Source organism: Corvus cornix, chromosome 12 (assembly GCF_000738735.6).
Source record: "Corvus cornix cornix isolate S_Up_H32 chromosome 12, ASM73873v5, whole genome shotgun sequence".
NCBI classification, from domain to species: domain Eukaryota; kingdom Metazoa; phylum Chordata; class Aves; order Passeriformes; family Corvidae; genus Corvus; species Corvus cornix.
Genome location: NC_046342.1, coordinates 3,640,436 through 3,667,157, shown reverse-complemented (window position 1 = coordinate 3,667,157; position 26,722 = coordinate 3,640,436). Strand labels below are relative to the sequence as shown.

The 26,722-nt window shown below is 58.7% G+C and overlaps 1 protein-coding gene across 1 annotated transcript in view; it reads left to right on the top strand.

Annotated features, from left to right (window-relative positions):
• BSN (bassoon presynaptic cytomatrix protein) overlaps positions 1-26,386 on the top strand; it is a gene marked incomplete at its 5' end in the record, with an annotated part of 89,190 nt that extends 62,804 nt beyond the window's left edge. Inside the window, 12 exon segments of the mRNA XM_039559160.1 lie at positions 10,502-10,966; positions 12,104-17,096; positions 17,099-17,617; positions 17,620-17,900; positions 17,902-18,741; positions 19,487-21,608; positions 21,911-22,647; positions 22,998-23,091; positions 23,220-23,363; positions 23,545-23,599; positions 23,688-23,785; positions 24,262-26,386. Coding sequence (XP_039415094.1) covers positions 10,502-10,966; positions 12,104-17,096; positions 17,099-17,617; positions 17,620-17,900; positions 17,902-18,741; positions 19,487-21,608; positions 21,911-22,647; positions 22,998-23,091; positions 23,220-23,363; positions 23,545-23,585 — 10,236 coding nt within the window.
• Positions 26,387-26,722: the final 336 nt, after the last annotated feature.

Here is a 26,722-nt window from a genome sequence, read left to right as displayed (position 1 = left end):
TCCTCAGGGAGGGTGCACTGGGAACAACTGGTCTGTGTGCGGGTGAGAAGGGACAGGGAGCCTGGACATGGTGGAGAACAAGAGCCACGTTCCTCTCTTCTACATGGTTAGATGATGGTCATCCCAGTCTGGTCTGCAATGACTGTGAATGATCCAGACATCTCTATAAGCATCACATTGGAGCAAAATGGGAAAATCGGAGCTTGCTGTCCTTGGGACAGCTATAGCTAATCTGTGAAAACCAGACCAAACCCTCTGCTGCATTAATACCATTGGCTGGATTTTATTGTGAAGAGAAAATCTTCTTAATAGTTCATCCATTTGGATCCAGTCTCTCGGAACTGAGCTGGTAGTTAATTTAGCTCTTTCTCCAAGATGAAACAGAGAAGAATAGTAAGGCTCAGTGAAAAGGAAAATGAAAAGTGCTTTCAGCATAAGATTTTCTCTCTTGTTCCTCCTATTCTCCTTTTTCTTAAATACTCAGCGCGTGCTCATGTGTCACCTCCCATTATTGCACCTCCAGGCGTCCAGCCTGGACATGACATTTCTCCCACTTCTCTGGAAAGATGCTCTGTCTTGAGTCCATCTCAGGCCAGGGGCAGTTTTACGTCCACCTGCTCATTGCAGGAGACATCAGGTAATGGTCAAGGTAGCAGAAGATGTGTGGTGATAGCCAATGGCCAGGAAGAAACAGGAGCACATCCAGACTGGAAATAACAACAGAGATAAATGAGTGTCACAGCTGCTACCCAGAGGTGGCAACTGTGGGAAAACAAGGGTGAAATGTGAAATCTGGACCACAGTGCTGAGGGGTGGCCAGGTGCAGATGGGAGTGGCTTATAGTAACAGAGAGGATGGCCCCTTGGAGGAGGTTGGGGGTTGGCCTCCATGTCTCCTCACCATCTCCAAGCAAACCCACTCATGTTTATCTCCACCACCATTGCCCTGCTGGGAGGTTCCCAAAGGCAGCTGGTTTATTGCTGCATGTCTGTGTTAGTGCAGGAGCATGGCAGTGACACTGCTGCTCAGCAGGCCATTCCCAGGGCAATGGATGCTCACCCACAGCCCTGGGAATTGGTCCCGTGACTTTTTTAGACAAGCCAAAAGCATCAAAGTGCTCTCCTCAATATCCTACTGATATTTTAAAATGTTTTTTTTTTTTTTAATCTAATGAACTGGAAGGAAATATGTTGAGTGGGGAGGGATGTCTATATATATTCTGCAAAAGCACCGGTTTCCAAATTTTGGACAGCTGTGTACCCTTTTTTAGCAGCCCCTTCACACAGCCCACACAGCACCCAGGCTCTCGCCATCGGCTCGTTTGGAAATACGCTTCCTTTTGATTGCAAAATAGTTTAAATCCTTTGACTTAGAAACATTCTTGCCTGTTCAGAAAGGACTTTTTTTTTTTTAAGCTCCAAAAATACAGAAGGTGCTTCCTGCCGCAGCAGCTGCCCTAATTTTGGAGGGGATAGAAGATGGGCAGGGATGAGCGGGGGGGAGCCTGGCTCGTGGCTACAGCCACACAGGGATGCAGGTGATGAGATGCTCCCAAGGTGGGAGCTGCTGGGAGCTGATGGCTGTGGGTGCTTCAGCTGGATGCCAGAGCCAGGGGTTTATTCTGGGGTCCCAGCCAGATGTCTCAAATAGGTTGCCCAACTATCCCCCCGCAAGGTGAGCTGCTTTCCCAGTTCTGTGGAATAAACTTTTGGGGTCCAACAGTGAAATAACAATATCAAAAAGTAGTCTGAGCTTGACTAACATCATAGCTCCTGAAAACATGGAAAAGTTGGTGGCATTTTCCTCAGCTTCTGTCAAGTCAGACTTGGGAAGGAGGACCCTCGCTGGGAGCCCTGGGACAGCCCAGGGGACAGCAGAGCAGGATACCTGTCCACAGGTCAGCACCCCAAGAAGTCCATCTGTTTACTGCAGCGGGCAGTGGTGCTGGGGAAGGGTCTGGAGCACAAGTCCTTTGAGGAGCAGCTGAGGGAGCTGGGGGGACTCAGCCTGGAGAAAAGGAGGCTCAGGGGAAAACTTCCAACTCTCTACAGCTACCTGAAAGGACATTGTAGCCAGGAGGGGGTTGGTTTCTTTTCTCAAGTAATAAGTGATAGGATAATGGAAACAGCCTCAAGTTGTGCCAGGGGAGGTTTAGATTAGATATTAGGAAGAATGGCTTCACAGAAAGGGTTGTCAAGCACAGGCTTCCCGGAGAAGTGGTGGAATCACCACCTTTGGAGGAATTTAAAAGACATGCAGATGTGGCACTTGGGACATGGGTTAGTGGTGGCCTTAGCAGTGCTGGTGTAACAGTTTGACTCCATCTTAGAGCACTTTTCCAATCGAAACAATTCTATAATTCTATGATTCCGCCTCCACTTCTGCCGCAGGAGGTGCTGCCCAGGATGGGAAGTCCTGACTCAAGGTCACAGCTACCGGGGTTTGCAACTAGGCAAAGAGCTGCAGGTGGCCCAGGCTGGTCATGGTGGTGACAACCACATCCGCAGCTCTCCTACGGCCGCAGAGGCTTGCAGTGCTTTCCCCTTGGCATGGCAGCGTTCACCGGCCTGGCCATCGGCTGCTGCAGTGGAATAAGCTGGACTTGGCAAGAGCACAGCTATTCCTCGAAGGCGAGCAGAGGGGAGCGTTGCTATTACTCATCAGTCAAAGACTTTCAGCTGGAATAATCCTCTGCTGGCTGTGTGGAGCATCGAGCCACAGGGTGGGGGGCTGTGAGCCCCGTGGGAGCCGTTTCACTGACCCTCGGGCTCTGCTGTGGAGGGTTGGTGCATCCCTACTTCCGCCAGGAGCAGGGAATATAATCCCTGGGATGAGATGTGGAAGGGGAAGGGAGAGCCAAGGAGCAGGACTGCGACAGCCACTTTGGCACCTGTTTGTTGTCCGGCTGCCCATCTCCACTTGCCTTCCCCTTTCCATGGCACAAGTAAAGGGGCTGGATTGTGGAGCTGACACCCTGCTCCTGCTCCAGGTCCCCTCTGGGTAGATTTGGGGAGGGAGGGGAGCACTGGTGCTATGCATACCATCTTCCCTGCAGCTGTCATGGGGCTGGGAGATGCCTCTGCCCATATCCTTCCCTTCCCTCCCAACATGCTGACAGCAGCTCCAGTGCTCAGCCATCGTGTGCAGCTTCTTCCATCCTCTCTTTCTGCATCTGTTTTCCACCTGAGAGAGGTCCCAGCACAGAGAAGGGATGAAGTGGATCAGATGGGAGGCAGAAAACAAGCCCTGCGAGGCAGAGCTCATCCTGGCGAGCTCATTACCCTGTGCTGCTTTTAATCACATTATTGTGGTGTGAAGGCCATCAATACATCACACACATTTAAAATAGAGCTGAGGAGGGACCATCAGCTCCACCAGCCCGAGACAGGCCACAGGAACAGATAAGAATAGTCTGTTGCTGGAAAACACATCACTGGGTTGCTTAGTCAAACGCTATATATAGCAAGGGATTGAAATAACTGTAGTGGCTTGCAGGGGAGCTGATCTGCAAGCCCAGGGTTGCACTAAAACTTGCCCAGTTGATGGTAATGAAGTCAGTTAGTATGGAGCAGTTGGCAGCTGAGGAGGCTTGGGTGCCTGAGGTGTGTGCAGTCCCTTCTCTGCCTTTTCCTGCAGATAGACTTGGGAGCCCATGGCGTTATGCTGGGGGAGCGCACTGGCTCTGTGGGTGAGGGAGGCAGGCAGGGGGAAGGATGCCTGGGGAGCTCCACTGGCTCCCCCAGCCTGGCAAGCATCAGTGTGTAGCTGCTGAGCTCCAGGGACACGACCTGCTCTGCTGACCAGTGTTTGGGCGTTCCATTTAGTGCTCCTTTTTTGTTTACAGATTCTGTATTTATGCATCTACACACATGCTAAGCTTCAGAAGCAGCATCGCAGTTAGCAAGCACACATGCAGACAGTTCTGTGTCTAGCTTGAGTGGGACTTCGATGTGATTTTAGAGGAAAAAAGGCACAGTCAGGGTAATAAAGTACCCCACACTTTCTGCCCTGTCCTGGGTCCTGGATGTGGCTGTCAATGGTGGGGTGGGACACACAACCCCATGCTGTCCCCAGGGCTGTCCCTGTCTGCGCGCTGTCCCCAGTTTCCCTTGGTCTCAGCCCCTTTCTGGTACTGGGGCACCTGAATCCCCTCTGCTCTGTTCCCACCACAGATGCAGATGCCACAAGCACCTCCTGCATCTGCTCCATCTCTCCTCCTGATCCCTGGTGCTTCTGCCGTCACAGTACGCGTTTCGTTTCCTTGCCCTCGTTTCAAATCCCATCACTGCCTCAGCCTCCTAGGAGAGATAAGGGCTCGGGCAGAGGTAAAACCAGGCCCGTGGTTGTCTGCTGATGGCACATGATGTTCAAAACACCCTTTGTGAACGTGCCTTGGTCAGACCTTGTTATAGACCCTCCCCTCTGTAATCAAGAATCCCAGAGAAGAGCCTTTGGCACTGGTCAGCACACCCCTTCTCACCTCCCAAAACTGTGGCAGCTCAGACAAAGGTGCTTGGCAGAGGTGTGGGGAGGGGATTTGGAGGGGCTGTGGAGAGTTCAGCTGGGAGAATGGGCAGAATCCAAGGGGGAGTGAGCATCAGCCTATGCTCAGGGGCATCTGAAATGAGTGAGCACCAGGTTTGCCCAAGGAGGCTGCTGGTCAAGAGAGCATCTTGGCCAAGAGGAGGAAGGGCACAGGAGCACTTAGAAGGTGGGGAACCTGCCAGCCAGACCCCCAGCATTGCCTGAGCTGGGTCTGAAACAGCCCTGGCAGCCAGTGATCAAGCATGGCTCAGTCCCTTTCCTTTAACACTCTGCTAAAAACCATGCACAGCATGGACAGAGCTGCAGTGTTCTTAGCACGAGGATGCAGAGTGCTTGGGAACTGGGATCACACGGTGAGGTGCCCCCATTTCTGCTGCAGGAGGGTGTGTGGAAGGTGTCTGGTTGTCAGAAGCCCTCCTAAAGAGAGCTTTCCTGCAAGTGGGGCTGAGAAGAGGGCTTGGGAAGTGATTTTATGAGGTTCTTATTAATTTGGATCTTGATTCAGATACCAGAAGTGTTTTCCATATTTTCCAGGCACCCATCTGTCACAGTGATGAGCCCTGCACAGTACTTGTCAGCAAATAAATGAAATATTCTGGTGAGATTCACTGCATTTAATGCTGGGAGATGAGATCTGGCTTGCGAGATACTTATACCTCATGCTGCTTATCTTACTTTGTACAGATTTTTGTCCCAGTATTTTAATAGATGCTGTTTTGATTGTGTAAAATAGTGCTGTAGAACATAAGTAACTGGGCAGAGTCCCAGGGGTGATATTGTGGGGAGCAGTTTGTGTGGGGATGAAGACCATGGCTGAACATCTTCCAGGCGCTGGAGAGGTTGAGCTGAGGGGCCTAGGGGCAAATGGGGATGGTGGGACTGGTAGCCAGCAGCTAACTGGGGAAGCTGGGAAGCTTCTGGCACCACTGGTTCCCACCAAGCCTCTCAGACCTCCAAGTCACTGAACAGAGGATTCATGTATAATTGTGATGCTGAAGCTCTCTGGCTCCATCATTAAAAAAACCCAGTGGCGCTGGGGGAATTCAGCATTTAATTAACTTGCCAAGTGGTAACGTTGACCAGAATTATGCAGGAAGACTTCTATTTTAGTTAATTACAGTTTTGTTGTTGCCCATTAGTAAATTAAAGCAATTGCAGGGTAAGACCCGGTGGAGGTTGGCGAGCGTGGCTATGGCCACCTGCCAGCCAGTTCTGGAGCTGTGGGGAGGCCAGAGCTCAGTCTGAGTGCTGACCCCATGTATCACCCACCCTGCCTCTCCCCCTGGGAGGGAGCACGGGCAGCCATGGGCACAGCACTTGCCACCCCCTTTGGCAGGAATTGTGGCCAAATCCAGCATCCCCTGATGCCACTCGCATGGTGCACAATTGAAAACTGGGATGGTCATTCCCACTTAGATATGATGCCTTAAACGAAGCTGCCTTCCCCCAGTCCCTCATGTCCTGAACCCAGGGCTCTGTCCTGCCTCTTGTGACCACACCAGCACTGATTGTCTCTCCAGAAACCCACTTTTTCTGTAACTCCTCTGCAAATCCCAGTGCTTTGGAGGCAAGGAAGGCAGGGAGCCTGAGGAATCAGGGCAGTGACCCTCAAAGGCTGTAAGCTGATAACCAGCTGGGCTGGGCAGCCCCCAGCGGCCTCACCCCCCCTGCCTCTGGCTGGCTGTCTTCCAGCATGCCCTGCCATGCCAGCGCCTCTTCATTTCAGATGGCATCTCAGGCGCACTTTGGTTTCATCCCTCTTCTTAATTATTGATGCTTTCCTCCGCCTGGAGCCCGCTCTGCATCCCAGCAGGGCTGCCCATCTTCCCTGTGTGCCACAGCCTTCATCAGCCCCAGCTCCCCATAACCTGTGCTCCACATGATTAAACCCCCACCGTGCCCACCACCACAGCAGTTCTAAGGCAGCAAACCTCAGTGCCAGGCAAGGCCCCATCCCGATCCTGATCAGGGCCAAGGTTTCCAGCATCTTTAAGTGTGGAGATTCAGACAGAAGCTGCCACGCCTTTGCCATAAGCTCCTTACCCACTTCCCACCCCAGCGAGGGGCACCCTGGCTTCCTGGGCATCCAGGGGTTTGGACATGTAAAGCACTAAATACAGCCTAATTATTATTATCTTCGTGGGATCTGGTTAATCTCAATGGGGATTTACAAGCTGTTAGCAGAGCAGCCGCTCCTCCAATGTTAGCATTTTTCTCCGGGGCAGCTTAATCCCCTTGGCCGTGTACTCTGGGAAATGCCTGAGGCCAAGTTATATGGGAGAAGAAGCTGCTTCAGAGCCAGTCCCTCTGAGAGGGAGCAGAGGTGCTGTGGGATAACCAAACACCGAGCTGATAGCGCTGCAGGAGAGGGATGGATCATTTGTCACCAGCAAAGCGTGCAGCACTGGCACAAGGCTGGCAGGTGCCTCAGCTTCAGCATCCTCACAGACCCCCTGGGATTTATCCCCCAGACACATGACAGGTGTCAGTGCTGGGGTTGATGGGGCTGCAGAGGTCTCTTAAAGATGGAACCAAGAGCTCAGAATGATTTACCGGAGGCATTCCCACTGGCATGGTCAGCTTTGCTTGCCTCCACCTTCCCACAGCTGCTGCGGGCAGGATTTCTCTCTCCCTCACGTGCATGTGGGAGCTGGGCAGCTCACAGCTGCTGCTGCTGGAGCGTTCACTGCAGCCAGTGTGAGTGTGATGGCAAATACTCTGCGCTGGCTGCTGCAGCACGGTCTGTGCTCACACACAGCTCCACATGGCACTGGCTGTGACAGGGATGGGCTCTCCCACAGCTTGGGAAAATTCAGTTATCCCTTTGCTACTTTTCTGCCATAACCACACCGTGATTTTCCACAGGGGTTCAGACTGAAGCACAGGGTGCTGGACTGTCAGCAGGGTCTCTTCAATATGGAAGACCCCAGAGGTGCTGAAGGAAAAGCCAGTAAGAGAAAATGCAAATTCAGCATATGCCAGTCTCCCATTTTGAGTGTCTCTGGGGATTGGCTGGCACCTCTCACAGCTGGCAAAGCCCAAGGACCCCCCTCTGCCTGCCCCTCCTTGGTTCCTGCCTTCCTGCTGTACCCAGACCTTCCTGCCTGCTTTGAAAGACAAGGGGCATTTCAGAGCAGAGCTCTACAATCTTTTTGGCAGAGCTATTTTTAACAGAGGTTGTTCCCTTATCCACTTCCCAGTGCAGTCCCATGAAGAGTCGAGCTGTCACATCTCTGAGAGCAGGATGGCAGGGTGAGCGGCTCAAACTGGGGCAGCTGCCAAGAGGAATGGCTGCAGAGCCACAGCTGGGAGGAACCTCAGGGAGGAGGCTCAGACCAACCTGCAGAGGCATCAGATCACAGAACTGTAGAACGGTTTGGGTTGGAAGGGACCTTTATCTCATTCCAACCCCTCTGCCATGGGCAGGGTCACCTTCCACTAGACCAGGTTGCTCAAAGCCCCATCCAGCCTGACCGTGAACACTTCCAGGGACGGGAATCGCCATGGAATGGATTAGTACTGTGCTCGTCTGGTTGTGCAAGAGCCCTAAGCCTCGTCCTGATGAGATCACACCAGCAGTGACACCTGCCTCTCCACGGGCTCCTTGAATGGGACCTGATTGGCACTCAGCATCTGCAGTTGGTACCTGGTGGCCAGTGTTGGCCTTCCATGGTCGTTCTGGGCTTGAATTTTTCCCTGGAAGGGCAAAAGCAGTTGAGCCCATCACATATGCAGAGCTCCCCAGTCACCAAAGTCTGGCAGGTTGGGACATCATGAGGATATGAAATGCCCCATTCAGAGAGGGTGTAAAGGATCTGAGGGTAGTTCAAGGCAAGCTGATTTCCTCCAGCTCCTTCAGGACCATGCTGGGAGCTGGTGTGATGGTGTGACAGACAGGTATGGGCAGGAGCTGAGCTGAGCTGAGCTTTGCCCTGGCACATCCAACCTACCCCTTGTGCATCGTGCCCTCCCCTCACTGCCTGCATCAGGGAGGGAGCTCTGGAGAAGAAAAATGGGATTCCTGAACGAAAAATGAAAGGTCGTGTATTTCCATGAGGCATGGTTTCAATTTGTGTCACACAATCACATTTCCTTCTGCGGTCTGGAATAATTACAGAGCGGAGTGGGGTGAGCAGATCTGATTCAGAGGCACGGGAATGGGAACGAGTTCTGAAATAAAAGAAGACAAATGCAATCATTAAGATACAATAGGCTGCACTTGCCCCTTAATTAGACTTTCTCTTTGATTAAGCAGTAATTAAATATTACTGTGCTGAAAGGGATTTTTTTAATGGCCCTCCAAAGCCCTAATGTATTCTTAAGATGTTTGTGTGAAGAGCAGGGGCTGCTGCAGGGTGCTGGGGATGGGAGGATGTTTTACACCTGCCCATTCCCTGCAGGAGCAGCCCTCCTGCCCCTCTGCTCCCTGGAGAGTGTGGGCCAGATGGCTGCTCCTGGGCTGGATTGCTGCAGGAGTGAAGAAGGGTCTGTGGGAAAGCCCTGCTCCTCCTGGCCACCACCAGCTGCAAGGTACCTCCAGCATCTCATCATAACCTGGAGACTCCTGGGATGCAGATGACAAGGCTATCACAGTGCTGCTGTCCCATCTGTATGGGATTTAGAGTCACAGATTAGAATCGTGGAATTGTTTAGGCTGGAAAAGACCCTTAAGCTCATGGAGTCCAACTGTTACTCCAGCACTGCCAAGCCCACCACTAAACTCTGTCCCTAAGCATCACATCTACACATCTTTTAAATCCCTTCAGGGATGGTGACTCCACCGCTTCCCTGGGCAGCCTGTTCCAGTGCTTGACAACCCTTTCAGTGAAGAAATTTTTCCTAATATTCAATCTAAACCTCCTTTAGCACAACCTGAGGCTGTTTCCTCAATGTCATTTTGATGAACCTCATCTTCTCCAGGCAGACCGTGGCCTCTGGGGCCCCAGGGGACACAGCTGGCTCACAGCCCTGGCCCCAGGCTGGTCCAGCTGGAGACCAAGACCACCTCTCTGACAGCATGACAGCTCCTCAGGGCCAGCCACCCCTTGAGGATGGCCATCCTGAGCTTTGGGAGCCATGAATCAGCAAAGGAGAAGTCTGAGAAAAGAACCTGGAGCATATTGTGCTTTTAGCAGCAAAACTGAAAAAATTTAAGATGCTGAAACATCTAAAGGGAAAGAAATGTCAGGCCCCTATTCCTGGACATTCCTGGGTGGGTAAAAATAGCCCTTGGGCGACCCAGGGGAGGAAAGCACTTCTGATCTCTTAATGCAGAGCCCCTGCCGTAGCCCTGCGGGCTCTCTGCCACTCACAGCCCCGCTTGCCTCTGCTTTTTCCAGGCCATAAAACGACAGCTCTTGCTGAGAATTTCACTAGACAAGATTGTCTTGTTCTTTTCCTGCACAGCGTGTACTTTGGGTAATATCTTTGGGAAATTTTGGCACACTTGTCTACCCAGTATTTTTGTTAACCTAGGAAAAAAAGAGCCATAAGTGTTATGATTATGCTATTAAACCTTTATTGTATCAAAGAAAACAAATCGGAGCAAGAGAGGAGCTGTATGGAGCTGAGAAGTATTAAGCTACGGTAATAATCTGCCTTTGATTGTTTAATTTCGCTTAAAACCGAAATACTGCAAGGCTGAAGAATGAAAGAGCTGGTGATGCTGAGGGATCGTGGGGGAGAGTATGCAATCCCTGTGCCACAGCCATGGTCCCTCTGGCTGGACAGCTCTGGGTTCTGGACACGGGTAGGGGTGGGTTGAAGCTGGATGTGGATGGTTTGCAGGGTATGGCTGTGATGCTGCATGCCCCTCCACGGCCCGTTATTTGGTTTGGGTGGGCCGAGTCCTCTGCACCATTGCCACATGTCCCATCAGCAGAGCTCCTCACTGAGATTCCTGCTGGGATGAAGCTCCCAGAATTTCAACAGGACTTTTCCTTCCATTCTTTTGCAGAAGAACGAATGGCTGTGCTTGAACTGCCAAACTCAGCGGCTTCTTGAAGGCAGCCTCGGCGACCCTGCCCCGATGCCACTGCCTACCCCAAAGCCGGCACCCACCGGCTCCCCGCGGCACCAGCCGCCCGTCGCCGGCCAGCAGCAGAGAGCGCCCACGCCGGCACCCGCACCCGCCGAGCCGGCAGCACCCCCCGAGCAGCAAGCCTCGCCCGCCAGGAGCCTCCGGGCTGCCGAGCAGACCAAGACCCCGAGCCCTGCCCCAGCGGAGAAGAAGCCCCCACCGCCAGCAGAAAAGAAGCCCCCAGTGCCAGCAGAGGAAAAGCCCCTACCCAAAGCTGCCCCGGAGCCTTCCAGAGCTCCTGAGAGCATCGCTCCGAAGGGGAAGAGCATCACCCCCAAACCAGAGGTGGAGAGCAAGGAGAGCCGGGCACTGCCCGAGGCACTGCGGGCGAAGGAGCAGGAGGTGAGCTCTCAGGTGCATCCAGCTCTGAGCATCCCTGGGCACCACATCCTGCCCCAGGCTGGCATGGTACTGAGCTGTGCCTCGGCCAGTAGTTGTGCCCACAAATGGAGAAGATTATTCCAAGGTAGACCACAAACCATGGCCGTTTGCCCCGGGAAATGACTTTTTGGGGAACACTGGGCTCCAAACACTGCTGTCTCTGCATTCCCAAATGCCTTAGGACCTTCACAGGCTCCATGGCAGCATGCTGGTATTTGCCTTCTTTTTATTAGGATTACATCAATTTGGGCATAATGCAATAGTTCAGGTCATCTCTGGCCTTTGGATTTCTTTTAAAATAATATAAGGGTAGTTGGGATTTGTTGTCAAATGGAAAACTCATTTTCCAACATTCCACATTGCAGCAGTAGGTATTTTTCACGCTCTTCATCCCACCTTTTCTAAATTCAAAACAATTTGGGGAAACATTTGGCTGCCTTGGGATGGTGTTCCCCCAGGAGCACCCATCCCAGCAGCAGCCAGCAGAGCCCCCCATGGGGAGGGGACATGGCAGAAGGTCCCCGCGAGCCAGGAGGGAATGTTTTCCCCCCTCACTGCTGTGCAGCCCCCAGGGAAAGAGCCTCCTTGTGCCCCCAGAGTAGGAGTGGTCTGTGGTGCCTCTGTGCTGGCAGGGTGACAGGTCCTGCCAGTAGCGCCAGGGCTGGGTGTGATGCACAGTCCCCATGGCTCAGAGGCTTGTCCCCCACACTGCCTAATTGTCAAGCCAATTAAAGGAGGCTGTTTATTTTTGCTGGCATCTAGTGAGGATCCAGCCCTGCTTCTGAAGGGTGCCTTGGGGGCTGCAGGCCCAGTTTTTCAAACATATTTATTAGTCCCCCAATGTCTTTACCCCCGGGGCCATTAGATGTACCATCCCCTGCTTGCAGCACACCCTCTCACCTGCCTTTGTTAGCACAGACAAGTTGCTGGTGTGCCACTGAACTGGGGGACACAGGGTGGCCCCCAGCCTTTGTTCTGGGCTGGCTCCCAGTGGTGCCCAGACTTCCTGTGTGCTCCTTGGGAGAGGGCTTGAGGGGAAGTAGGAACAGCAGCTCTGGAGCTGCCTGGATCTGACTCTGTGTTCTTCGTTGCCTGCAGGATGGGAGCAAGCCTTACCCCTCAGACCTGTCCCGCAGCCCCCAGAGCCTCAGCGACACCGGCTACTCCTCCGACGGCATCTCCAGCTCACAGAGCGAGATCACCGGCCTGGTGCAGCAGGAAGAGGAGAAGCTGAGCAGCACCGGGCTGGCCGGGCAGAGCCCCCCCAGCCCTTCTGAGCTCACTAAGCTGGAGAGCAGCATGAGGCCTCTCCTGGAAGGCCGGGGCGCACCGACAGAGTCCCCCGAGCGTAGCAAGAGCCGCACAGAGCCACAGGAGGACCAGCGGCAACAGCAGCGGCCACGGTACCTCTCCATCACCCCTGAAGCCTTCGACTCGGATGAGGAGCTGGAGGACATCCTGGAGGAGGATGAGGAGTGGGACAACCAACGGGAGCGTCGGGAGAGTGCGGAGTCCTCAGATGAGTTTGGCAGCAAGCTGCGGCATGACTACGTGGAGGACAGCAGTGAGGGGGGCTTCTCCCCGGTGCCCCCCCGGACCAAGGGCCAGGAGGCAGAGGTGACCGATGAGGAGTTCATGCGGAGACAGATCCTGGAGATGAGTGCTGAGGAGGACAACCTCGAGGAGGAGGAGGAAGGCTATGGGCACACTAAGTACAGCATCCCCAAAGCTGGGCAGAAGACCGAGGCAGAGAAGGGCAAAGAGCCAGCGTCGGCCAAGCGGCGCCTGCCACATGGTGCCAGCAGCATGTACACAGAGGAGAGCAAAGAGGTGGAGGCAGTGGAAGGTGATGACTTGAGCACAGCCCAGGGTGGGCTGCGGCGATTCAAGACCATTGAGCTGAACAGCACAACTGGCTACGGCCGGGAGATGGAGATTGGCCAGGAGCCAGATACCAGTCTGGACCGGGAACCCGAGCTGGAGATGGAGAGCTTGACAGGCTCCCCCGAGGAGCGCTCACGGGGCGAGTACTCCTCCACCCTGCCAGCCACAACGCCCAGCTACACCTCGGGCACCTCACCCACCTCCATCTCCTCACTGGAGGAGGATAGCGACAGCAGCCCCAGCCGCCGGCAGCGGCTGGAGGAGGTGAAGCAGCAGAGGAAGGCTCGGCATCGCTCACATGGCCCCTTGCTGCCCACCATTGAGGATTCATCTGAGGAGGAGGAGATGCGGGAGGAAGAGGAGCTGCTGCGGGAGCAGGAGAAGATGCGGGAGGTGGAGCAGCAGCGCATCCGGAGCACAGCACGCAAGACCAAGCGTGACAAGGAGGAGCTGAGGGCCCAGAGGAGGAGGGAGCGCTCCAAAACCCCCCCCAGCAATCTCTCCCCCATCGAGGATGCCTCCCCCACAGAGGAGTTGCGACAGGCAGCAGAGATGGAGGAGCTGCACCGCTCCTCCTGCTCCGAGTACTCGCCTTCCATTGACTCAGAAGCGGAGAGCTTTGACGCTGTGACCTCCAAGCTGTACAAGTCAGGCAGCGAATACAACCTGCCCACTTTCATGTCACTGTACTCCCCGACAGAGAAGGTGGAGAGTGGTGCCAGCCAGCCCACCAGCAAGCCCCTGAAGAGTGCCGAGGAAGCCTACGAGGAGATGATGAGGAAGGCAGAGATGATGCAGAAGCAGCAGGTCCAGCAGGCCCAGCCAGCCTCTTCCTACAGCAGCACCTACCAGCAGGTTGGCTACCGCAGTACTGAGGGCCAGAACGGCTTTGAGTATCAATATGGTGAGGATTACCGGTACGACGGCGGCCTCACGCACCCCTCCCAGCCCGACTATACCAGTGCCCTCCCGAAGGCAGGAGCGGTGTATGAGGAGATCCTGCAGACCTCACAGAGCATCTCCAGGATGCACCAGTCCTCTTCCTTTGACCTGGCCCTCAAGCAGGGTGAGAAGGTGAAGGGGCAGGAGGAGACGTACCAGGAGAAGCGTTTCCTCAATGCCGAGAGCGCCTATGCTGACCTGCTGAAGCAGAACGGTGGCCCGCTCACCCCTGGCACCAGCCCCACACAGCTCTCTGCTCCTGTCTCCTTTGCCAGCTCCGACAGCAGCATCGGCAAGACTATTCCTGATGTCCGGGTCACCCAGCATTTTGCAAAAGAGGGACAAGACCTAGCCAAGCTCCAGAGTGCCCCAACAGCACCCAGTCCAGTATCCAAGGCTACTACCACTCCTTATGCTTATAGCAAAGGCACCAGCACGGTGACGACAGCAGCAGGCAGCCCTGGGAGTGCGCTGCAGAGCTACGTCTCACCAAGTCTGGAGGCCCCATCCGTAGCTGGGAGAAGCTACATTCCATCAAAGAGCACTGTCAGCTATGGCTCACAGACAGAGGACACCAGCAGAACCAGGACGGTGGAGATTAGTGTGCAGACAGCCAGGGAGAAGCTCCCAGCTGCAAGCGACAGCAAGCCCACACTGCCCAAGACATACACCTTCTTCAAGAGCTCCAGCCCTCCGCTCTCACCCACCTCCCCGACACAAAGTCCCACCCGCACCACAAAGGCCACGGCAGAGTTTTCCACGCAGACACAGAGCCCAGTCCTCTCCTATGAGGGTCCTTCTGCTGCTGCTGCTGGCCCAGACGCCTCTTCCCCCATGGTGGCGCAGGGGACGCAGACGCCGCACCGGGCGGGCTCGCCACGCCTGACCCGGCAGGCCTCCTCACAGGACTCCCCTTTCATGGTGATCACACTGGCGGCCGATGCAGCCAGCCAAACCAAGCCAGTCAGCTCTGGCGCCTTGACGTCTCCCACTTCGTCCCCCACCAGGCCAAGCCGGCAGCTGCTGGCACATGGTTACACCCAGACACCGGAGTCTGAGCAGCCGGCAGGTGCCTACATCAGGGCACAGCCAGTGAAGGACCATGCCCAGAAAGCACCTGCCGTGACTTCAGCTGCCGATGGCATCACAGGGCTGTACAGCTGGGGAGCACTCCCTGCGGAAAACATCTCCCTCTGCCGCATCTCCTCCATCCCCGGCACATCCCGGGTGGAGCCAGGGCCCAAGGTGCCAAGCAGCAACGCTGTGGACTTACGGACCGCATTGAAGTCTGCCCCCATCATCATAACAGACCAAGGCATGGATCTGACGTCCTTGGCCACCGAGGCCAGGAAGTACTGCCTGACCCTGGACCACATCCCAAACCGGCAGTCCACGGCCATCCAGCCCTTGATCATCAACCTTAATGCCCAGGAACAGCCCCACGCCATCATCGCGGCAGCCAGCACTGCCAGCCTGGCCATCGCCTCTCCCATGATCCTCTCGCAGTCCAAGCAACCTGTGGTCTATGGAGACCCTTTCCAGAGCCGTGTGGATTTTGGACAGGGGACCGGAAGCCCAGTGTGCTTGGCGCAGGTGAAGCAGGTGGAGCAGGGTGTCCAGACAGCCACTGTCAGAGCCAGTGGGGTGGCCAGTGGCAAGCCTGAGCCCACTGCTGCCCCCCAGACCAAATTTGCAAGGTATGGCATGCCGGGCCAGATGGCAAAGAAGGACGTGCTCCTCACACAGACCGGTGGGGTGCAGAATGCCGGCGGCCTCCCACAGTCCTTCCCACCAGAGCCAGGATCAGAGGTGTACCGGGCAGTGCCAGTAGAGCTGAAGAGCCAGAGCCCTCTCCTTGCCCTGGGCGGCAAGAAATCCCAGGTGATGATGGTGCAGATGGAGGAGTCAGCAACTGGCCCAGTGACCAAAGTGCTGAAGGAGGAGGCACCACCCAATGTCCTGGACCTCACAGGCGTGAAGCCAGAGAGCCAGGTGGCCTGCTGTGACATGGTCTACAAGTTCCCTTTCGGTGGCAGCTGCACGGGTGCTTTCAACCCCACTTCCAAGATGCCAGAGAAGAAAACCGGGGAGGCGGCAGTGGTGCCTGGTCGGAAAGCCAGCGGGCCAATGTATGGCAGCAGAGAGCCAGAGCTGCCAGAGACCTTCCCTTACCGGGAGCAGCCTGCCCCAGCACCTGCGCTCTACGAGGAGCAGAAGTTTTACCCAGCCAGCGCCTTTGGACGCCTCTACTCCTCCATGTCAGACACGAACCTCTCTGAAATCGGGATGAGCTACTACCACACAAAGGGGGATCAGCCCTTCCCTGCCCCAGCAGGTGATGCCGCCGTGGACCTCAGCACCATGAAGCACTCCTACAGCGTGGGCTTTGCTGAGGGGGGTTACCTGGGCCAGGGACTGCAGTACGGCTCTTTCTCTGACCTCCGCCAACCAGGAGAGCTGCTGAGCCACCCGTTCCCCATGCGGAGGTACAGCTCGGCCTCCAACATCTACTCCGACTACCGTTTCTCACACCGGGGGGAGCTGGCCAGCTTCCAGGAGTCCAGCCTGGCCCACTACAGTGCCACCACGGCGCGTGAGATCAGCCGCATGTGTGCTGCCCTCAACTCCATGGACCAGTACGGGGGCCGGCATGCCAACGGCCCTGATGTGCTGCCATATGGCCCCAGCACCGGGCAGGGGGGCACAGCGGGGCTGGCAGCTCAGCAGCAGGGCCCTGTACCCCCCAAACCCAGTGGGATGTACAACCCCACCTTCCCTGAGGGACGGCAGGGCTTCAGCAACCTGGCACAGTACAACGTTCCTGGTGTCCGCCTGGGCACCATCCGGCAAATGCTTCCTTCCTCCGCAACCGTGCGGGCTGCCGATGGCATGATCTACTCCACCATCAACACCCCCATTGCCTCCACGCTGCCCATCACCACCCAGCCAGCCTCGGTGCTGCGGCCCATGCTGCGTGGGCTATATAGACCCTATGGCCCAGGTGGTGTGGCAGCAGTCCCACTGGCCAGCTTGGCCAGGCTGCCAGTTGTCACCCCCCGTGTCCCGCTTGCAACACAGGGCCTCTACCGCTTCCCGGCCCCAAGCCGGCCAGCCCCAGCCACCTCGATGATGGAGACACCCGTCTACCTGGGGAAGCCTGTCGCCAGCACAGCACCAGCAGCGGTGGGAGCTGCTCCTGCTCCCAAAGCCCCCGCTGCCCCCGCTGCCCCTGCCAGTGGCTTGCAGAGAGCAGAGCCACCACCGGCTGCCCCCGTACAGAGGTGCCGGCAGCACCAGCAGCCCCTAAGGAGAGCGGGCCAGTGGCCACAACACCCAAGCCACCACTGGATGGAGCTCAGCGGGAGGAGCGGGAGCGGGAAGAGGAGCGTCAGCGCAAGCAGCAGGAGCACGTGCTGCAGCTGGAGCGGGAGCGCGTGGAGCTGGAGAAGCTGAGGCAGCTGCGGCTGCAGGAGGAGCTGGAGCGGGAGCGCGCAGAGCTGCAGCGGCACCGGGAGAAGGAGCAGCTGCTGGTGCAGCGGGAGCTGCAGGAGCTGCAGTGCATCAAGCAGCAGGTGCTGCAGCAACAGCAGGAAGAGCGGCATGCGCAGCTGGCACTGCAGCGGGAGCAGCTCGCCCAGCAGCGCCTGCAGCTCGAGCACATCCACCAGCTCCAGCACCAGCTGCAGCAGCAGCTGGAGGAGCAGAAGCGGCAGAAGACCATCTTCCCCACTCCCGTGGAGCCCACTGCCCGCCCACCCGAGGGGCCCGCTGAGGCACCACGGGTGCTGCACACAATGGGCAGGCATGGCCCCCGCCGGGCCAGACACCCCCAGAGGGTCCCGCTGGTCCCCGCTACCCTGCACCACAGCGGCCACTCAGCAGCTCAGCCTCGGACATGTCACTTCAAGTCGAGGAGTCCTGGGAGCCTGGCCGGGGCATCAAGAAGAGGAACTCGATGCCACGGCTGCGGGATGCCTACGAGAAGGAGACCTTTGCAGCGCGGAAGATGGCAGACAGCAGCGTGCAGACAGATGAGGAGGACGGCGAGGAGCGGTTCATGCTGTCGCGGGCGGCGGCGGACGCGGCGCAGCGCTGACTGCAGTGTGCAGACAGACGAGGAGGACAGCGGGGAGTGGGAGCAGCCTGTGCGCCGCCGGCGCTCCAGGGCCTCACGGCACACTGAGGCCAGCACTGAGGGCAAGACAGATGGGGCGACCCGCACAGCCAGTGTGGGTATCCAGACCATCAGCGACTGCTCGGTGCAGACTGAGCCCGACCAGCTCCTCCGCGTCTCCCCCTCCATTCACATCACCACCCATGACCCCCGAGTGGAGATCGTGAAGTACATCTCAGCCCCAGAGAAGACGCAGCGGGGTGAGAGTCTGGCCTGCCAGACAGAGCCAGAGCCAGCTCCCCAACCTGGCGTCGTGGTCCCCCAGCTGACAGTGCCCACCACCATCCCACCCTACTCCACCAACCTCCAAATAGTGAGCACAGGCCCCCTGGACCCCCACACTGTCCGGCAGCAGACCCTGGGCAAGTTTGAGAAGAAGAAGCCAGATCCCCTGGAAATTGGTTACCAGTCCCATCTGCCGGCCGAATCCCTTTCCCAGCTGGTGACCCGACAGCCACCCCGCTCTCCCCAGGTCCTCTACTCACCTGTCTCTCCCTTATCCCCCCATCGCCTCCTGGAGTCCTCCTTCGCCACCAGTGAGCGCCTGAACAAGGCCCACGTCCCCCCACAGAAGCACTTCACCACCGACTTAGCCCAGCGCCAGCAGACGCTGCCACGCCCCATCAAGACCATGCAGCGCTCCCTGTCCGACCCCAAGCCCATCAGCCCCACCGCCGAGGAGGCTGGCAAGGACAGGTTCTCCCTCTACCAACACCCGCTGCTCCCCAGCTCACAGGTATGTCACCACAGGGAACAACCTTACCCTCAGGGAACAGCCCCAGGAGGCACCTCGGGACATTTCAGTTTCATTAGCGCTGTGGTAATTAATATTTCAAAAGGCCGGCTCCCCGCAGCAGCTGATGGCAGCCAGCAGGCACAGACGTGCGTGCCAATACCAGCAGCTGGAGGGAGGCCCTGGAGGTCCACTGGCTGCACGAGCCTGTCAGCAGGCAGGAGATGCTGCGGGTTGGCAGCATCAGGGCTGTCCCCTGCTCCAGATGGGTCCCCCTTCTCTCTCGAGGAGCCACCACCATGCACGGCTCCATTTAGGGTTGTGGTGATTCTTGCTCACACCTTTGTGCCCACACACTGAGGTTGCCTTGGGCAGTCTAGTTCCCAGCCAGGAAGTCCCCGGGCAATTCCTGGGGCAGCAGCACCCCCGGGCAGTCCCCCAGGTCCCTCTGCCAAGTGCCTGCGGACAGAAAGCATTTTTTGCAGCAGAGGGTATGCACATGGCCAGCTCAGCGCTTGGCCGGCTGCCACCCCCGGTAATTACTCACGGAAGGCGCCCTGCCTGTTACTTCCATCCTATTTATTGTGCTTTTACATAAACGCCGCTTTCTCAGTGCGTGGGGGAACACGTGCACAGCGGGATGCCTCACTCCAGCCCCTAGGGCACGGGAGGAGCACTGCAATGCTTGGGGTGGGACATGGGGTGACACCCACCTGCCCCCCTGACCAGATGTCCCTTGGCTTTGCAGGTGGGGGGGCTGCAGTCGAGCTCGCTGGCACGCAAGGTGAAGCGGACACTGCCCAGCCCACCACCTGAGGAGCCCCACGTCCCCCTGGCAAGCCCAGCTGCCTCCCAGCTCTACCTGAGCAGCCTGGCTCCCAAGGCCACCGCGCCTGTCACCAAGGCCAGCCTGCTGAAGGAGCTGGACCGCGACCTGAGGCTGGTGGAACACGAGGCCACCAAACTGCGGAAGAAGCAGGCGGAGCTGGACGAGGAGGAGAAAGAGATCGATGCCAAGCTGAAGTACCTGGAGCTGGGCATCACCCAGCGCAAGGAGTCGCTGCTGAAGGATCGGGTTGGTGGGCGGGACCACCCCTACCTGCGCTACCCCGGCGATCGCCGCGACTACCTGTCGGACAGCGAGCTGCACAGCCTGCGCCTCGCCGCTTACGACAGCGCTGGCCTGCGCCCTGCCGGGCAGTACCCCGACTATACCGCCGCCGCCGCCGCCGCCGCCTCCTATGGCGCCTACCCATACCCTGCCCCACAGGGCCCCGCCGCCTTCCCGCCACCACGCCTGCAGCACCCCCAGTACCCCACAGCCAGCACCTCACAGGATGGCTTGTCGGCAGCCCCGCTGCCCACCTTCACCTCGCCCGGTGGCTTCTCGGCCCCCGGCACCACATACCCAGAGCTGGGCACCCCAGCCCAGCCAGGCTTCCAGCCCCAAAACCCCTACCAAGCCCCAAGCGCCTTCGCTGGGGCAGCCACCGTGCCGGCGGCACAGCCCGCCCTCTACCAGAGCCCGGCAGACATAGCTGGTGGGCACCAGAAGCCGCGGCAGACCTCTCTGGCCGACCTAGAACAGAAAATCCCCACCAACTATGAGGTCATCGGTGCGGCCACCAGCTCCTCTGCTGTGCCTGACGTCACCTTCAGCACTGCACCGGCGAGCGGTGGCTATGAGCAGTACAAGGCACCTGAGACCCGTCCAGCTGAGAGAACCAGCGCGGCACCAGGCCCCTCAGCCAGCTACTCTTCTGAGTCCCTCTACACCAGTCTGGAGCAGAACATCCCCCGTAACTATGTGATGATCGAGGACATCAGCGAGCTCACCAAGGAGAGTCCAGCAGTGGACGGGCAGAAAGCAGAGCCGGTGGGCACGAGCACCGACAGCCGCCACAGCAGAGACAAGAGTGATCTAGGGGACACCGAGGGCTCCAGCCGTCCCTGCTGCTACACCAAAGCCGAGGAGGAGTCTGAGGAGGACATCTATGATCACCATGGCCCTGACCATCGTGGGAAGAACAGCTACTACCGGGGCACAGAAAGCGATGGCAGGGTGTCAGGGAGCTCCACCAGCTCGAGCTACTACTATGGGGACAGTGAGTACCGGCACTCCTCACGGATGGACAAGCACAGCTCTGGCACGCCACTACCGAAGCATTCATCCAAGAACCTGGCACCCGCTGTCATCTCCTCCAAGCGCAGCAAGCACAGGAAGCAGGGCATGGAGCAGAAGATCTCCAAGTTCTCCCCCATTGAAGAAGCCAAAGACGTGGAGTCAGACCTGGCCTCCTACTCAACAACCACCTCTATTGGCAGCAGCAACGTGGCCTCCAGAGCCAAGAAACTGCAGGATGAGATCACCTATGGCCTGAAGAAGAATGTCTATGAGCAGCAGAAGTACTATGGTGTCTCCAGCCGGGATCTGGTGGATGAGGAGGAGCGGGTCTACTCTTCCAGCAGCAGAACCCGCTCCTCTGGCTATGGGGTGGAGAAGTCCTCCAGCCGGGAGATGGGTGGCCGGAGCAAGTCCTATGAGCGGGAGAGCATGGAGCGTTCCCAGAAAGTCAGCTCCAAGCCCTCATCGCTCAGCATGAGCCAGAGCCGTGGGCGGGCGCCCATGCGCTCGCAGCCCTCAGAGGAGGAGAGCCCCGTCAGCCCCATGGGGAAGTCAATGGGGGGATCACGCACTGCAGGAGGGCCGGGCCCCCAGTCAGCGGGGGACCCCTGCTCCCAGTTCTGCTCCAGCCACTCGTTGCCTGATGTGCAAAAGCACATCAAAGACGTGCCAAGGAGTCACTCGTACAAGCACGAGGAGGGCTACGGCATGGATGATGCCCATTGCGTTGTCTCGGACAGTGAAGGTAACGGCTCCCCGTGGTGATCACCCCAGAGCATGGCACTTCCCCGGGCATGCCCGTCCGCTCGTACGCAGAGACACTCTCACCGCCTCAGTTTGCTTGACACGTGCCTTCCTCCCCCTGCCCTGGGTGTTCGGTGTTAGCCGGTCCTGCACGGTGCCCTGCTGCGCCGCGTCCCGTCCCCACCAGCACGTGCTGTCCCCCGCGCGCGTGCCCGCTGCTTGCCCCTCCCACTTCATTGCATGGCTTCCACCCGCGCAGCCTCGAGCGAGAGATTGACTGTGGTTTGTTTTTGGTTTCCGAAGCCTATCATTTGGGTCAGGAAGAGACAGACTGGTTTGATAAGCCCAGGGAGGCGCGGGCAGAGAGGGTCAGGCACTACGGTGGCCACTCTTCCTCGCAGAAGAGACCCCCAGTTAAGCACACCTACCACGATTATGATGAGCCCCCTGATGAAGACCCGTGGCAGCACGACGACTACCCCCAGCACCGCGAGCACCGGCACCACAGGGAGTATGATCGCCATTCTGGCTCCTCCCGGCACACCACCGATGAGCCCCCACGCCGCTCGGCAAAGCAACACCCACGAGAATCTGGCCGCCATGAGCCCCGTGGCCATGGGCCTTCAGCTGGCCCCAAGAAGGTGCAGCAGCCCGACTCCCGCGCGCCTTATGGCCCCAGCTCCGCTGATTACGCCCCATCATCCCGCCCCACTGCTCACCACCATGGCACTGAGACCCCCAAGGCACAGAAGCCTTCCCAGCCACATGGGTCGGCCACACCGGCGCCAAAGTCAGAGCCCCTCGCACACCCACAGCAGCCAGCGGCCAGGCAGCAGCAGGCAGGGCAGCCAGCAGCGCGGCAGCAGCCGGCAGCGCGCCAGGCTGCCCAGCCAGCAAGCTCGGCACAGCCTGAGACCAGGGGCAGGACACAGGGACCCCCCTCATCTCGGCCACCGCAGCAGCAGCCAGGGCCGGCCCAGGCAGCAGGGAAGGCACCAGCCACACTCCACACACAGCCGGGTGGACACCCAGCACCGGTGGTAAGTACGGGCTTAGCTGGCCAGGCTGCCTCCTGACCCCACAGCTCTGCCGGGAATCGGCACAGCTGGCTGCGGCCAGGGGCTGGCAGGGGAAGCGTTGGGGATGGGAGCCATGGGGTAAAGTGTATCCCACTCATATGCTCACTACAGACAACCCTGGGTGCTGTGGGAGCTGCCATCCCCTCAAGGGGAGCCAAGAGGGGTTATCACTATGTCCTGGATCCCTTGCTGCCTCTTTTGGAGTTGTAGAGCAGTGTTTGGGGGTTTCGGTGACACCTCCCGGCCTGGGCAACCCCCAGAGGATGCTCTACTGGGAGTGTGAGCCCTGAGAGCTGTTTTCCCCCTTCCAGACGAAAGCGGAGCCAACGGACACATCCAAACCTGCAGCAAAAGTGCCACAGCAGCCGGGGAGAGCGCCGTCAGCACAGCCCCTGGGAGCAGCAGGTCAGTGAGCCCCAGCAGTACTGTGCCATCTGTCCCCCCTTGTGCCAGCTGCCTGGCACCACAAAGCTCAGCTGAGCTCCCCCAGCTGGGCCTGTCCCCTGCTAACAGTGACTTCGTTTGTCCCCCAGCAGACAGCAAGGCCGGTCCGAGGACGGCCGGGCCACGTGGTCCCGCGGGCATGGCCACGGGGCAGCCCGGCGGGGAAGGAGAGAGCGTCTTTTCCAAAATCCTGCCAGGGGGGGCAGCGGAACAAGCAGGCAAACTGACTGAAGGTGAAGGCTCCTCCCGGGATGGGGACAGGATGGTGATGCTCTTCTGCACCGAGACAGTCACACAGCTTGGGGATGGCTGGCTGCAGCCAGTGGGATGCAGTGCTCCCACAGTTTGGGGCTCAGGGAGGTGGGGGGCCAGGGTCACTGCGCCATACTGACACCTCTTCTGGCTTCCCCACAGCGGTGTCAGCTTTCGGCAAGAAGTTCACTTCGTTCTGGTGAGAGAACGGCACAAGGTGAGTGCAGCCAGCACCGGGCACTGTGCCATGGGCTCTCCCTGCCCCAGCTGTGCCTGATGCCCTCCTCCTCCCTTCCACACTGCAGGAGTTTGGGAAGTGAGTGGAGATTTGAGTCGTTGCACTGGAAAAACCTATGAAGAAGCCAGTGAATTCAGCACGCGGCGCCAGACTCTGAGTATAACAGTGAGTGTACAGGGCACACCTGCACACAAGTCCCCTGTGCCATGCCGTCTCTGAGGTTCCAGCTGCAGTGGCACCACTGTCCCCCCATCACCTGCTGAGCCCTGCCTTGCCACACTCCCAGCCCCCAAGCTGGGAAAGACATAGCATGGACCCATCCCCTTCGTGCTGGGCCACTCATCCCCATCTTCATCCCCAAGTGCTGGCCCCAAGCCAAGGCGTGGGGGCTTGGCCTTGTTCCCCAGTCTCGGAAGCGCTGGTGCAGACTCTGGGTTTCCAGGGAAGATTTGGGCGGTCCAGGCTCTGCTCCGGGAGTCTGTCCAGCGTGGGGGCGGGCGGGGGCGGCGGCAGCTGCTCCGCCGGCAGTGCCTCTTGGCTCTCTGGGGCTCTTTCGCTCGGGCCAGCGCTGCCGCTCGGCGGGGTCCCTTCCGCGGGGAGGGGCTGCTCGGACTAACGCCTCTCTCTCTGTCTCTCGCAAGCTTTTGAAAGCAGGGCGATCCCTGGATGCTGGACCAAACGGCGGCCGAGCAGGGGCCCGGCGGACGCCCCGGGGCGGGTGCCCCCCACGCCTGGCGAGCAGCTCCGGCGCGGCACACGGCGAGCCCCGGCAGCTGCCCCGAGGGGATGGGCCTGATCCGGACCATCGGGTCAGGCCCCGTAGGTGGGCTGCGGCCCTTTCTCAAGATTATACGCAGAGTTGCTCCCTCTGAACCCCAGCTCTGGCCTCTTCATAGGTTTTTCTCCCCCGCGAGCCGAGGGCTGGGCGCCGTGGGCGCCGCTCCTCCTTCCCGACCCCACCCGCCCCGCCGGGGCCGTCCCCGCGCCCCCTGCACTGCGGCCGCTCCCGGCCCCGCCGGGGAGCCCCGGAGCGCGTCAGCTAGGACCTAACACTGTTTCACTACCGAAATACGAGGCCATAGGACTCTGACAGGCGGCGCGGCCGGCTGGGCGCGCGTCCCGAAGCCATTGGAAGCATTGAAAGGGCCGCGCTCGCCCTCGCCACGCAGCCAGCGCGCCTGCCGCCGGGCACCCCTTTTCTTTCAAGAACAGCCTTAATCATCCCACTTTGATTTCTGTGTATACCTCATCCGCACCGGGGGGTGGGGGGGGCACGGGGCGTCGTCAGGGGGGGTCCTTTTTTTCCTCGGTTTCTTTGGGTTCATTTTCTTTTGGTTTCGGGGTTTTATTTTTCTAAAGTTTATACCAAATCCTCTTCCCTCTTTGCTTTGTGCGATGAGTTAGCACACGGGCTGTCGTCTGTAGAAGCAATAGAGTGCAGGAGGCTACACAAGAGCACAAATCCCGTGGAACAAGATCAGGAGAGCTTTGCCTCCGGCAGTATCCTTCCTTTTACTGTGCAATCCAAGTCCTTCTCAAGCCATTTTGCGGGGACGGCCGGCGCAGCGGCCGGCGGCCAAAGCCCACTCGCCCTGCCAGGAGGGGATTCCCAGGGGGGGAGGCAGCCCGAGGAGGGGGCTCGCCCGCGCCCCGCCGCCTCCCCGCGCTGGCAGCGCCCCGCCGGCACCCCCGTGGCGGGGGGCAGCCGCCCGCTCACCCGCCTGATGTTCTATGCAACGAAATAACACGACTCCAGAACAAGACCTGTGAATAGCTAATCAGTTCAATGTCGCGCCTAAGGGTTCCATCGCAAAGCGTGCCGCCGAGCGACCCGAGAACTATTCTGTACCGACCATCCGTGCGTATGAATTCGTGGCATGTTCGACCCACGGAGGGCCACTTTGCCAAAGGGCAGCCCTAGCGCCCGTGACCGTCTGTCCCGTCGTAGAGCATGGCTTGCTACTTCTCTGCACGGTTCCACCCGCCTTTCAGTGCTTGCTGTTCTTTGCCTGGACTTTTCTTTTTTTCTTCTCCATCAGTCCATCGCTGTACTGAAAGCTCTTAGCAGATTTATGCACTTGTGATCGAGGACCCGGCTGCCGCGGGAAGTCCACGCTTTGTTGTGGCAGGTCCCTCGCCGGGAGCTCTGCCGGTGCCCAAGGCTGGGGCAGGCCGGCGGCTGTGGGACAGGGATCCCGGGGGCAGCCCCACGGAGGAGAGCCCCGGCCCCGCGCACAGCCACCGCCTCGCCCCGCCGATGACAAGAGCAGAGCCTGAGGGTGCCTCCCGCGGGCCGCCGGCCCCGCCACTCCTCGCGCTGTAAATACTTGTACAGTGTGTAAATCGCACGCGGGACCGAGACCCCCGCCGGGGCCAATCTCGCCGCCCGAGCACATCCGCCACCTTGCCTTCGTGCCTGCCAGGACCGGGGGCACGCAGCCCCCCCCGCCGGGCCGGGCCCCCATCCCGAGTTGTGGCAATCTGCTGGACAGGGCGGGGGGACGGGGGGGTGCAAAGATCGAGGGCCGAGCGCGGCTGGGCGCCGTTTCCAGCGGTAAATGCGATGCCGGGTGCGCTCCCTCTGAACATTGTGACGGTGTGCGTGTCTGCTGTGCTCTGTGCCACCCGTAGTGACCCCGTACCGTGCCGTACCGTGCCGTACCGTGCCGTACCACCCCCGCCGCTGTGTCGTGACTCCCTCCCAGAAGCTGCCCCCTCACCAGGTGTTTCTGTGGGAACAGAATAAAAAGGACTTGACACAAACCACGGACTGGTCCCGATTCTTGCTTGCCTGCAGTGAGGGGGGGGGGGGGTGGTCCGGGACCCCTGGCCTGGTGGGGGTGGCTGGAATGGGTCTAGTTGTCACCAAGCGTTGTTGAGCTCTGCCACCCACACCTGGGCTGCTGGGATAGGGGTCCCTGTGGGCATCAAGGACCCAATCTCACGTGCCTGGCCACGCTGCTGGGTCTGGTGGCTCCAAAGAGCCCAATCCCCGTTGGCTGGGCTGCTGGGATGGGGGCTGCTGTGGGCACCATTGACTCAATCCCACCCCCCTGACCAGGCTGCTCAGTCCCATGGGCCCTCAATGGCCCGATCCCCCCT